Source organism: Ambystoma mexicanum, chromosome 8, assembly GCF_040938575.1.
Source record: "Ambystoma mexicanum isolate Mex_15411 chromosome 8, UKY_AmexF1_1, whole genome shotgun sequence".
Taxonomy (NCBI): Eukaryota; Metazoa; Chordata; class Amphibia; order Caudata; family Ambystomatidae; genus Ambystoma; species Ambystoma mexicanum.
Window position 1 is genome coordinate 291,306,720 of NC_090929.1, and position 12,049 is coordinate 291,318,768.

The 12,049-nt window shown below is 51.0% G+C and overlaps 1 protein-coding gene across 1 annotated transcript in view; it reads left to right on the top strand.

Annotated features, from left to right (window-relative positions):
- The window catches only part of LOC138471844 (protein Niban 2-like), a 385,943-nt gene that overhangs the window by 301,400 nt on the left and 72,494 nt on the right, over positions 1 to 12,049 (top strand). Inside the window, exon 6 of the mRNA XM_069609690.1 lies at positions 11,757 to 11,872. Coding sequence (XP_069465791.1) covers positions 11,757 to 11,872 — 116 coding nt within the window. The remainder of the gene's footprint in view (positions 1 to 11,756; positions 11,873 to 12,049) is intronic.

The following is a 12,049-nucleotide window of genomic DNA, read 5'->3' on the forward strand; positions in this document are numbered from 1 at the left end:
ACTGCACACTGCTAAGACTAACACCAGGACATCAAAGATGACATCACAAATGTCATTGATGACATCACTGATGACATCACATGTGAAATTACTGTTGATGAAAAGTCCCTACCTACAAGGGTTTGTTTTTATTATGTTGGTAACAAGATGTGAGGGGTGATTGTGTAATGTTAAACATGTAATAACTAGCTAACAATTCAAGACTTACCACACACTTGTGCTAGTACAAAACAATACATATGAAGACCCACAATGCATATAAATCAGAGGCACATACAGGGAAACTAAATTAAGGAAGAAAGAAACAGCATCATCAGAAAATGTTAATAGCATTAAAGTTTATCTTCCTGTATACAAATGAATTGTGTGTTTGAGGCCTGCTATTGCCCCATGTATGTGCACCATGAGCTGAAACCAAACCCTAAGGAAAGTACTTTAAGAGCATAGGACAAGGTTAACATTTTAATATACAGCACCTTTTGAATTTTAATATTCTGATTGTCAGTGAATAAAACCACCTGGCCTAGATTTTTCAGTGAACCAAAATAAGTGAGCCAGATATGTGATGTCATCAATGATATTTGTGATGTCATCTTTGATGTCCTGGGTGTTAGTTTTAGCAGTGCACGGTGGTGGCGTGAGTTATGGTTGCTTAGTTTACCATAACTGGTGAATTTCTGAGGTTTTTCAGTTTTACCTGTAACCATAACATCCCTGTAACAATGTTTTTCCATTTAATTTCATAGGTTTTTATTAGTGCAACTTAACCATAACGTCCCTTTAACAACGTTTTTTCAGTGAATTTCATGGGTTTTTACCAGTGCATGCTATTTCCCTACAACTTACTAATATCATACTTAGCCAATAAGCAATATTTCTGTCCAATTTACAAAGTTTCACCTTAAAGCTCTGCCATTTCCCACCTTGTAGCATCATTTTTAACACGTCTATACACTTTTTGCAACTTTTTGAAATAATTTTGCATCCGTAGACGTCTGGGAAAGTCTGACTTCATTGCAGACCTTCTGGACAGTGCCACCTGACCATAGGCATGCGCACGGCATGGTGACGTGTTCGCGAAGGCGTCTGCACTTCGTGATTGGATCCGTGCTTCGAAGACAGTTTGGAACTGCATTTTCTACTGATCTAGGAACTTCAACTTAAAAATGTCCCTTGCACTCCTCCTATACCTTTTCGTACTCATTATCCATTACCAATCCAGTACACTGTAGATACTTGGAAGAATTTAATAAAAACTGCTATTTATCTTACAAAATGGCATCAGTTATTGCCATACCTCCTCCCCAAGAGCCACCACCACCACCAGCTGGAGGACCTTCACAACAAAAAAAGCACAGTACTTTCAGAGACAATGAAGAGAACCAAGAAGATGAGGTAGAGGAAGTGCCTACTTCTAGCACCAAGATGGAATCATGGGTGTGCCAGTTCTTTGCTACTGTTGGGAATGTACCAAAGGCTAAAGCTACCAAAGTGAAATGCACTGAGTGCAATTTTGTACTCAGTCGCAGATTACGTGGACAGTACTCCTACGGGACCACCTCCATGCGCCACCACACCAAATCCAATGACCGCAATGCTCTCAGAAAAGTTGTTCCTTTCTCAACAAGTAGTAAGCTGTCTTCCTCCACCTCATCTTCCTCAACAATTACTGTAACCACACAGCCTGATGTCTGCGGGCTTTGGCGCATTATAAATAAATAAATAAATAAGTAAGTACATAAATAGATAAGGAGGGCTACGGACCATTATCGTCTTTTGCAGCCCCTGAAATGGAGGATAAAGGCCATTAGCACCCCTGGTTCCCAAAGCGGGAACCTAGGGTCCTAAAACATAGATTTTTCTTCCTATAGCGGACACCTGCGGCGTCCCACTGTAAGAAGGAAGGATTATCCTTCTGTGAAAATCGCACTGGAAAACCGGGTAAAAAGGGACACAGTTTGCAATTCATTTTGTATGGTAGCAAACGAAAAAAAATAAAAAATGAAGTCACCATCAGTGCACAAGACTATTTTCGAATGCATTTTCATTATGCCTGTGCCCACAACATATGCCAGTATATAAACCATTTTCATGCAGACTTTGCCAATACATGTCCATGAATGGTGCACCAATATATGCCAGTATTACCATTTAAGGACTCCCAGCAAGTACAAAATGACATGGTGCAGAAAGAAAGTATATCTAGACTGGCCATACGAAGATAGCCAGTATGTGAGAAGCTCCAATGAAGGAGCTTCTCACTGCCGGGGCCCCGGAATGCTGCGGGGCACTGCTTGCCTGTTTTCATAGCACTGATATGGAGTGCTATGCAATTCACTGTCTGAGGACTGGGAACACTGCAGAGCTTTCTGCATATGTTGTCTTTGCATGGACACGCTGCGCTTCATTCTCTTCACCCCCGATTGGGCCGGGATCACGTTAGGAGACTGGGGTACCTCTGTTTCACTTCGCTCTGCACCGGAACACTTCAAGGTATTCACTGCCTCCCGGCCAGGAGCACAACCCGACACTGCCAGATGGCACGGGAATCTGTCACGGGGATAGGGGAGGGAACAGCACGGTGAGCCATCCACTGACGGTGTCGCTTATGGAGACAGGGGGCGAGATTACTTTATTCTGTGTAGGAGTGCCGCCAGCACAATGCTCTCTCTCTCTCTCTACTGCGGCAGTGGCTGCTCGGATTCTTTCTTCGTCTCGGCATGCCACAGGGGCTGTGGCTGCCACAGGTTGACCTTCCCCTGGCCGCACAAGCCCCCTCTTCACAGAGGGACGCGGCCAGGGAGGATCCACCGGCAGGGCTCTGGTCATGACATCCCGTCACCATTTCGACGGCAATGGATGCCGCTCCTCCTCCTTCCTCCTCTTTATTTAAAAAAAAATGAGGGACTGCGGGTGTGGGGCACATCGCGGGGGTTCTTCCTCCTCTTTGTCACCATTATTGTGGGGCTGGCAGAGGTCATGTAGCTGGCCTCACTGGTGCTGGGGGGCCCAGCACCATGTTGGTGTGTCAGGTCAGACTTATTAGTGTTCCTGGGCAGGACCCTGTGAGGCTGTGGGGACACTGCCTGGGTGCCGGAGAACCTCGGTTGTCAGCAGCATGCTGGATTTTGGGAGACTGGGCTTGAGCCAGGGAACCAGGCAAGTCTGGGGGGCCCAGACCAGCATGGACCTGCCGGGCCGTGGTCACACAGCGCGGGCCACCAGGCCAGGGCTGCAGGACCGTGATCACACAGTGTAGGCCTGCAGGCCCAGAATGAGAGACGGGGACAACAAATGTTCCATGGTTGCAGCCTGCAGCCGTTCTGTTGCACGTGCCTGCAGTTGCTCCTTTTATTAGCTTGGGCCATAGCATTACACACTGGGAGGGACCCACATCTTAAAAGGGCAATACACATAGGGGGGTCACACATAACATCACCCTCTCCCCCATCTTTTGAGGTTGTACTTCTACGACCTGTCAATGCAAAGCTAGAAAAGGAATGTTAGCTTCAAGCCATGCTTATGGCAAGGGGATTTTTGGGGGAACCCACTCCTCCTTAGATGGGTGTGGACGTGGGGGCGGGGCTAATGGGCATGGTCCCAGGCCAGCGCACACAATGCAGTATCACTTCGTAGAACCCAATCATGGCAATTTACATAAAAGCAAAGAGCATTATGGGAACATAAGTATGTCCAGAATTTCAATTTTGAAACATGTCTTCATGTGATCCAGTAAGAAATGTTTTTGAAAGAATAATAGAAGTTGGGGGTCTGTAGTTTTAATTGGTCACATTACTCCTCCTAAGAAAAAAAGTCTCTGCATTGCAGGACATTTATTCCGGTCCGGAGAGTTACACACGTGGAGCTTTGGCTGTGTCTGTACTTATAGGCCCATGAGACTCTACTGAACACGTCCTTTTCTTGAAACATGGATATGCGAATGTAATAACTCGGCTTCAGGACAGATCTTGCTGGGATCCTGTTATGAAGCCAAGTTGTCACACACTCACACGTGCAACCCATGCTTCATCGAGCTGACTGCTCACAGAGGACTCGGCAGTGCTGCAGAGTAGGGGTGTCCCGAACTTCGGCTTCTAGCCAATATTCAGCCGAAGTTCCGCTGAAAAATTACTATTCGGTTTCAGCAGAATAGTTTCTGCCATAGTGACTCGAAGACAAAGTCCACTTTCTATGTTTGGCTGTTGTCTACCTGTTTGGGAGATGACAGCCAATCATAGAAAGTGTGGCAGTGTATAGGCTGCAGAATCCAAATAAGCTGTTTGCTTATTGGCTATTGCATTGCAGGACCGCAAAGGAAGCAGCCTTTACATGTTGAAATAGGAAGTGAGAGAAGGTAACAGTTCTTCCCTTCCCACGCTTCCTATGCCAACAGACCAGCAGATGCCAGCACCGCCAGAGAGCCCACTGCCCAGGTAAATTCCCTCCCTCCTTCAACACACAGTGAGCCCACTGGGGTGTCCTGCATCCTCGCGGCCTCACCAAAATGGGCAGCTTTATTTGCGTCGGTCCACTGGTGCAAAGCCGGTGGCCCGACCTTCATTTTAATATTAGGGAGTCACTCCATTCTCAATGGCTCCAGACTCAGAAGGCCGCCGGGGCACTTTGTGCCCCCCAGTGGCCATGAAATTTGTAAACGGCCCCCCCTCCCTTCAACACACGGTGAGGCCGCTGAGGTGTTGTGCACCCCTGCGGCCTCACCAAAATGGCTATCATTATTTGCATTTGGCCATCGGTGCAAAGGTGGTGGCCCGACCTTCATTATAGTAAGAGGGGGCCGATCCACTCTCCGGGAGTGGCCCCCAGACTCACAAGGCCGCCGGGCAACTTTGTCCCCACTCCCGCGGACTCGGAATTTGGTCAGATTTGACCAAAACATTTCTCTGGCATCAATGTAAAAATGGCCCACAGTTGCAAATGGCTATTCATTCCTTTTCTGGCAATGTTTGAAGGGGCTGTTTTTGGGTAAAGTGTGATGCGATTCAAATTGTGCATTTTAAAGAATATTTATTTAGCAACGCTGGTCAAAACGATTAGCCGCATAGCAAATTAACTCATCAAACTGGCCCACCACATTGCCCCAAAAAGTTGCCAACTATGACCCCAGAAAACGGAACAATGCTAGCTTTTTGTGTTTTTGGTTCGGGCATTTGCCCTATTGCCCACGCCAAACTTGGATCTGAGCCCACCAGCTTTGCTTCAATATTGAAGCAGCCAGGGGGCGTTAGGACTTTCATACCAGAGGGGTGTGATTTGCAAGGTGGGGTGGGGGCGTAACAGGGGAAAGCACTGGCCTCTGCTCAGTGCTGTGGGCTTGCTGTGCTAGGGGCTTGGGGGCTGGCAAGTATTTGTTGGTAAGCATTGGTGTACCCTGCCCTCAGCCTCACACATAACATAATCCTTTACTTACATACCTCTAAAAAAACTATTCGGATCACTATTCGGCTCGGCCAAGTAGCTGGACCAACTATTCGGTATTCGGCCCAATAGTGAACTAGCTATTCGGTACACTCCTACTGCAGAGCCTCCTGAAGCCTGCTCGTTAAAGCGTGAGTGTTGTGGGCAAGGCCCTGAGTCTGGGAACAGGGCTGCCAAACATTCTTTGCCAGAGCGCTGCTCCGTCCTGTTCCGGCACATTCCCTGCACTGGGCGAGAAATGCATCGGATTCATCGCCAAAAAGTCCATTTGTGCCCCATGCCCTCTTGAAGTCAATTGTATTGAATTTTAAGAGCGATGGCAATCCCTTCTTGAGTCACTCATGTTCTGAAGTCACTCTGTGTGCCATGGATACTATATGATCAAACAATGTTTATGAAGACCCAAGCTACGCATCACTCCCTTCCTAACACTCATGTGAGTTGCTCTGGATTCCTAGCAGCTGCATGCTCTTACAGACCCACTCTTTACAGCGACCTTGGTGATTCTATTTCAGACACTGTAGAGGTGATGTTATATACCTCCCTGTTTACATTAAACATAAGGAGCGAATCCCCCCCCCTCCCACGACGTATGAAGGTGCTGTTATTGCCCCCCTTTACAATGAATGCTGGTATAGGACACCCCCCCCCCCCCCCCCCCCGCCGCCACCCTCATACGGTGGCATTGAGATCTTGCGGGGCTAGCGACACATTCCTGCCTCCGTCAGCCCCTGTGATCTCATTCTGTGGTTCGGAGCTTCCTTGGTGACTCAGCCCCTCTCTGACTCTCTTTCCGGCCCCCTCTTTGTTCTTCTCTCTGCAGCACACATGGCAGTCACGCTGCTGACGGACCGAATAAGAGGAGCGGGGGAAGGGCATAAACGTAAAATCGGTTAATCTTTAAGCGGGTGAAATATGTGCACGGATACACACTCTGGTGCTCATTTACATGCAAATCTCACCGTCTGTATTTGTATGAGTGTACTTTTGTTCGCATGCAGCGCTATCTTTTTCTATTTTTTTTACGTGTGCATGTGTACCCGTCTATAAATATCATGTGTGGCAGCAGCAGGACCCCTCCATGCATGGATATTCCATAGGCAATGATGTTCAGGGCGGCAGTGGGACCCCTCCCTGCATGGGATTTACAGAGGCAATGCTGATCAGGGCAGCAGCAGCAGGACCCCTCCATGCATGGGATTTACAGAGCCAACGCTGATCAGGGCAGCAGCAGGACCCCTCCCTGCATGGGTATTCCATAGGCAATGATGTTCAGGGCAGCAGTGGGACCCCTCCCTGCATGGGATTTACAGAGGCAATGCTGATCCGGGCAGCAGCAGCAGGACCCCTCCATGCATGGGATTTACAGAGGCAATGCTGATCAGGGCAGCAGCAGGACTCCTCCCTGCATGGGATTTACAGAGGCAATGCTGATCAGGGCAGCAGCAGCAGGACCCCTCCATGCATGGGATTTACAGAGCCAACGCTGATCAGGGCAGCAGCAGGACCCCTCCCTGCATGGGTATTCCATAGGCAATGATGTTCAGGGCAGCAGTGGGACCCCTCCCTGCATGGGATTTACAGAGGCAATGCTGATCCGGGCAGCAGCAGCAGGACCCCTCCATGCATGGGATTTACAGAGGCAATGCTGATCAGGGCAGCAGCAGGACTCCTCCCTGCATGGGATTTACAGAGGCAATGCTGATCAGGGCAGCAGCAGCAGGACCCCTCCATGCATGGGATTTACAGAGCCAACGCTGATCAGGGCAGCAGCAGGACCCCTCCCTGCATGGGTATTCCATAGGCAATGATGTTCAGGGCAGCAGTGGGACCCCTCCCTGCATGGGATTTACAGAGGCAATGCTGATCCGGGCAGCAGCAGGACTCCTCCCTGCATGGGATTTACAGAGGCAATGCTGATCAGGGCAGCAGCAGCAGGACCCCTCCATGCATGGAATTTACAGAGCCAACGCTGATCAGGGCAGCAGCAGGACCCCTCCCTGCATGGGTATTCCATAGGCAATGATGTTCAGGGCAGCAGTGGGACCCCTCCCTGCATGGGATTTACAGAGGCAATGCTGATCAGGGCAGCAGCAGCAGGACCCCTCCATGCATGGGATTTACAGAGGCAACGCTGATCAGGGCAGCAGCAGGACCCCTCCCTGCATGGGTATTCCATAGGCAATGATGTTCAGGGCAGCAGTGGGACCCCTCCCTGCATGGGATTTACAGAGGCAATGCTGATCCGGGCAGCAGCAGGGCCCCTCACTGCTTGGGATTTACAGAGGCAATGCTGATCAGGACAGCAGCAGGGCCCCTCACTGCGTGGGATTTACAGAGGCAATGCTGATCAGGGCAGCAGCAGGACCCCTCCCTGTATGAGTATGCCATAGCCAATGCTCATCAGGGCATCAGTGGGACCCCTCCCTGCATGGGATTTACAGAGGCAATGCTGTTCAGGGCAGCAGTGGGATCCCTCCCTGCATGGGATTTACAGAGGCAATGCTGATCCGGGCAGCAGCAGCAGGACCCCTCCATGCATGGGATTTACAGAGGCAATGCTGTTCGGGGCAGCAGTGGGATCCCTCCCTGCATGGGATTTACAGAGGCAATGCTGATCCGGGCAGCAGCAGCAGGACCCCTCCATGCATGGGATTTACAGAGGCAATGTTGTTCAGGGCAGCAGCAGGACCCCTCCCTGCATGGGATTTACAGAGGCAATGCTGATCAGGGGAGCAGCAGAACCCCTCACTGCGTGGGATTTACAGAGGCAATACTGATCAGGGCAGCAGCAGGACCCCTCCCTGCATGGGATTTACAGAGGCAATGCTGATCAGGGCAGCAGCAGGACCCCTCCCTGCGTGGGATTTACAGAAGCAATGGTGATCGGGGCAGCAGCAGGACGCCTCCTTGCATGGGTATTCCATAGGCAACGCTGATCCGGGCAGCAGCAGCAGGACCCCTCCATGCATGGGATTTACAGAGGCAATGCTGTTCGGGGCAGCAACAGGACCCCTCCATGCATGGGATTTACAGAGGCAATGCTGATCCGGGCAGCAGCAGGACCCCTCCCTGCATGGGATTTACAGAGGCAATGCTGATCCGGGCAGCAGCAGCAGGACCCCTCCATGCATGGGGTATGCCATAGCCAAAGCTCATCAGGGCAGCAGTGGGACCCCTCCCTGCATGGGATTTACAGAGGCAATGCTGATCCGGGCAGCAGCAGCAGGACTCCTCCCTGCGTGGGATTTACAGAGGCAATGCTGTTCAGGGCAGCAGCAGGATCCCTCCCTGCATGGGATTTACAGAGGCAATGCTGATCCGGGCAGCAGCAGCAGGACCCCTCCATGCATGGGTATTCCATAGGCAATGCTGATCAGGGCAGCAGTGGGACCCCTCCCTGCATGTGATTTACAGAGGCAATGCTGATCAGGACAACAGCAGGGCCCCTCACTGCGTGGGATTTACAGAGGCAATGGTGATCGGGGCAACAGCAGGACCCCTCCATGCATGGGATTTACAGAGGCAATGCTGTTCAGGGCAGCAGTGGGATCCCTCCCTGCATGGGATTTACAGAGGCAATGCTGATCCGGGCAGCAGCAGCAGGACCCCTGCATGCATGGGATTTACAGAAGCAATGCTGTTCGGGGCAGCAGCAGAACCCCTCCCTGCATGGGATTTACAGAGGCAATGCTGATCCGGGCAGCAGCAGCAGGACCCCTCCATGCATGGGATTTACAGAGGCAATGCTGTTCAGGGCAGCAGCAGGACCCCTCCCTGCATGGGATTTACAGAGGCAATGCTGATCAGGGCAGCAGCAGAACCCCTCACTGAGTGGGATTTACAGAGGCAATGCTGATCAGGGCAGCAGCAGGACGCCTCCCTGCATGGGTATTCCATAGGCAATGCTGATCAGGGCAGCAACAGGACCCCTCCCTGCATGGGTATTCCATAGGCAATGGTGATCAGGACAGCAGCAGGGCCCCTCCCTGCATGGGTATTCCATAGGCAATGCTGATCAGGGAAGCAGCAGGACCCCTCCCTGCATGGGTATTCCATAGGCAATGCTGATCAGGACAGCAGCAGGACCCCTCACCCAACCCCCCGTGTGTGATTTACAGAGGCAATGCTGAGCACATCATTCGGAAACTGTCACGTAACAGACACGTAGATCCGTGTGGCTGTGCTGTCTGTTTACCTTGCATATTATGAAGTACAGTGTGTGACGTTCGGGTTTGTGTTCATGTTTCTCGGGCTGGATCGGTACCTGCATGTTCAGCCTTGCACCACAATGATAATATATTCCCGAGGCATTACGAAGAGTCCTCAGATTCTGCGATGATGCCCTGAAAAATATTATCCAACTCAGGGATGTGGCCACGAAAAGAACGAGCCTCTTTTAAGCTGAAAATAAAACCTCGAGTCGGAGGCTGGGAAATCTGTGTGGGCACTGGCACAGCAACTGCTTGTAAACTGGTGACCTTGGGCATTTTCTGAGTGTCTGCACGAGGGTTCTGTGGGGGCAATTCTCCAGATGTGGACCTGTAACCAAGAAGGCAGCACTCCTGCCACATACTGATGACATCACATGGGGTCCAGATTTCCCCAGTGCCGATGGTTGCCTGTTGGGGGACACTATGAGAAAATAGCTTGTGGCTAAAGGATGCATGGCCTCTCAGCTAGGAGGCAGGACTGAGTGAGAAGGAATGCATGGCCTCTCCCCTCGTAGGTAGGAGTGAATGAGAAGGGCCGCATGGCGTCTCCGCTGAGAGGAAGGGGTGAATGATAAGGAATGCATGGCCTCTCAGCTGGGAGGTAGGAGTGAAATGAGAATGAATGCATGGCCTCTCAGCTAGGAGATAGGAGTGAAATGAGAATGAATGCATGGCCTCTCAGCTGGGAGGTAGGAGTGAAATGAGAATGAATGCATGGCCTCTCAGCTAGGAGATAGGAGTGAAATGAGGATGAATGCATGGCCTCTCAGCTAGGAGATAGGAGTGAAATGAGGATGAATGCACAGCTCCTCCTCTGGGAGGCAGGAGTGAATGAGAAGGGCCGCATGGCGCCTCCGCTGAGAGGAAGGAATGAATGATAAGGAATGCATGGTCTCTGCCCTCGGCTGTAGGGGTGAATGAGAAGGGTCGTATGGCCTCTCAGCTGGGAGGTAGGAGTGAATGAGAAGGAATGCACAGCCTCTCAGCTGTGGGGTAGGAGTGAAATGAGAATGAATGCATGGCCTCTCAGCTGGGTGGTAGGAGTGAAATGAGAATGAATGCATGGCCTCTCAGCTGGGTGATAGGAGTGAAATGAGAATGAAAGCACGGCCTCTCAGCTGTGAGGTAGGAGTGAAATGAGAATGAATGCACGGCCTCTCAGCTGTGAGGTAGGGGTGAAATGAGAATGAAGAATGAATGCACGGCCTCTCAGCTGTGAGGTAGGAGTGAAAGGAGAATGAATGCACGGCCTCTCATCTGGGAGGTAGGAGTGAAAGGAGAATGAATGCACGGCCTCTCATCTGGGAGGTAGGAGTGAAATAAGAAGGGCTGCATGGCTTCTCAGCTGGGAGGGAGTGAAATGAGAAGGAATGCATGGCCTCTCAGCTCGGAGGTAGGTGTGAAATGAGAAGAAATGCATGGCCTCTTATCTGGGAGTTAGAAGTGAAATGAGAAGGAGTGCATGGCCTAAGCTGGGAGGTAGGAGTGAAATGCAAAGGGATTCAGGGATCTCATCTGGGAGGAAGGATTACATTGAGAAGGGATGCTGTGTTCTCATCTGGTGGTAAGAGTGAAATGAGAAGGAATTCAGGGCTCTCATCTGGGATAGGTGTGGAATAAGGGCAGCAGTATTGCCCTCTGGGAGGTAGGAGGGAAATGAGAAGGGGTGCAGGCCTCTCTGATGGTAGGAGGGGAATGAGAAGGGTGCAGGCCTCTCTGGTGGTAGGTGGGAAATGAGAAGGGTGCAGGCCTCTCTGTTGGTAGGTGGGACATGAGAAGGGTGCAGGCCTCTCTGATGGTAGGTGGGAAATGAGAAGGGGTGCAGGTCTCTCTGGTTCTAGGTGGGAAATGGGAAGGGTGCAGGCCTCTCTCATGGCAGGTGGGAAATTAGAAGGGGTGCCGGCCTCTCTGATGGCAGGTGGGAAATGAGAATGGGTGCATGCCTCTCTGATGGCAGGTGGGAAATGAGAATGAGTGCAGGCCTCATCTGGGAGGAAGGGGTGACATGAGAAGGGACAGGGTTCTCTCCTAGGCTTTGTAAATGAAGATGTGTCTGGAGTAAGGAAGAGTCTCCAAATACTAACAGCATTCTATCTGGTATTTTAGGGATTTCAGAAGAATCCAAGGTGGAGGCGCCGGCGTTCACAGATGCAGTGCGATTGTACCGCCAATCCAAGGACCAGTATGGGACGTGGGAAATGCTGTGCGGGAATGAAGTGCAAGTAAGTATATAGCCTTCCGACCCCACAGCAAGCAATGAAAGGGTCCGGGAAACGCTGACGGGGTCGGGAAGGTTCCTTGACATGCAGGCTCACTACTAACAAGAAGCAGCGCAGACGGGTAACGGGAGCATGGGCTAACAGAAAGCTGGCAGTGCACAAAGAACAGGGGAGACTGAC